At 33.3% G+C, this 1,095-nt stretch overlaps 1 protein-coding gene across 5 annotated transcripts in view; it reads right to left on the reverse strand.

Moving 5' to 3' along the window:
* Nucleotides 1-577: 577 nt before the first annotated feature.
* GRAMD1C (GRAM domain containing 1C) overlaps nucleotides 578-1,095 on the reverse strand; it is a 79,692-nt gene continuing 79,174 nt past the window's right edge. For all 5 annotated transcript variants that reach the window (XM_070749948.1, XM_070749947.1, XM_070749946.1 and 2 more), the window contains one exon: nucleotides 578-790. In XM_070749948.1, coding sequence (XP_070606049.1) covers nucleotides 713-790 — 78 coding nt within the window. In that variant the 3' untranslated portion in view covers nucleotides 578-712. The remainder of the gene's footprint in view (nucleotides 791-1,095) is intronic.

Below are 1,095 nucleotides of genomic sequence, written 5' to 3' on the forward strand. Positions count from 1 at the left end.
TTGCTGAAGTGTTTATCTGCAATGTATATAATTATCAGCTCTCATAGTGTTCTCAAGCATTCATTACCAGCAGTATTCACAGTTCAAGAAAGTGTTTTCACACGCACGCACACATACACAAAAATATATATATATATATATATATATATATATATATATATATATATATATATATATATATATATATATATATGTAGATTGTTCTGAGTTCGGGTTTTGCCCTGTGTAATGTTTTGCATGTCTATGCGACGTTTCGGCGAAATCACATTCACCATCATCAGGCTGGAGTTCCAATCTGATGTGATTCCAATGTGATTTCGCCGAAACGTCGCATAGACATGCAAAACATTACACAGGGCAAAACCCGAACTCAGAACAATCTACATACATATACCCGTGAAAATTTACGAAAACAAATATATATATATATATATATATATATATATATATATATATATATACATACATACATACATACATACATACATACATACATACATACATACATACACACACAGAAACACACATATAAGACATCAAGTGGGTCAGGAAGATTCACAAATTCACAAGAAAATTCTTTTTAAAAGAAGCTTACTCCAGAACAACATTTATTACATGTGAAAGTCTTGTGATGAAGAGACTGCAATAAAGAGGCAGCTTTACCATCACAGCAATATATTTTCATTCTTCTTAGTCGCTGGTTTTGGTGACGTCAACTTTCAGGCTCCCCATCTTTGGTTGTGTTTAGGTGATCAAAACTATGCTGGAGCATAGTTAATGAGGTCTTCAGCTGGAGTGATAAAGATTGTAGAAGGATTTTATCCAACAAAAATCAGAAATATAATTATTCCCAACCCAAAGCAGTTCTAGGTTTCACAGGAAAGTGTTTTCACATTTCCCTTTCAGTTGGAGCCCTTAATAAGGACTTACAAATATAGAAAGAGGGGGAAGACACAACTTTACTTGGCAGGCAGTGCTATTTTAATTATCAACAGTATCTCGGACTGAGATAACATCATCCTTGTCTATCATATATAATACCAATGAAAGTCAGCCAGCATTTATTTAAGCTCTGTACTAATATTGGTACAAGGT

The sequence above is a fragment of the Erythrolamprus reginae genome, chromosome 4, assembly GCF_031021105.1.
Source record: "Erythrolamprus reginae isolate rEryReg1 chromosome 4, rEryReg1.hap1, whole genome shotgun sequence".
NCBI lineage: Eukaryota > Metazoa > Chordata > Lepidosauria > Squamata > Dipsadidae > Erythrolamprus > Erythrolamprus reginae.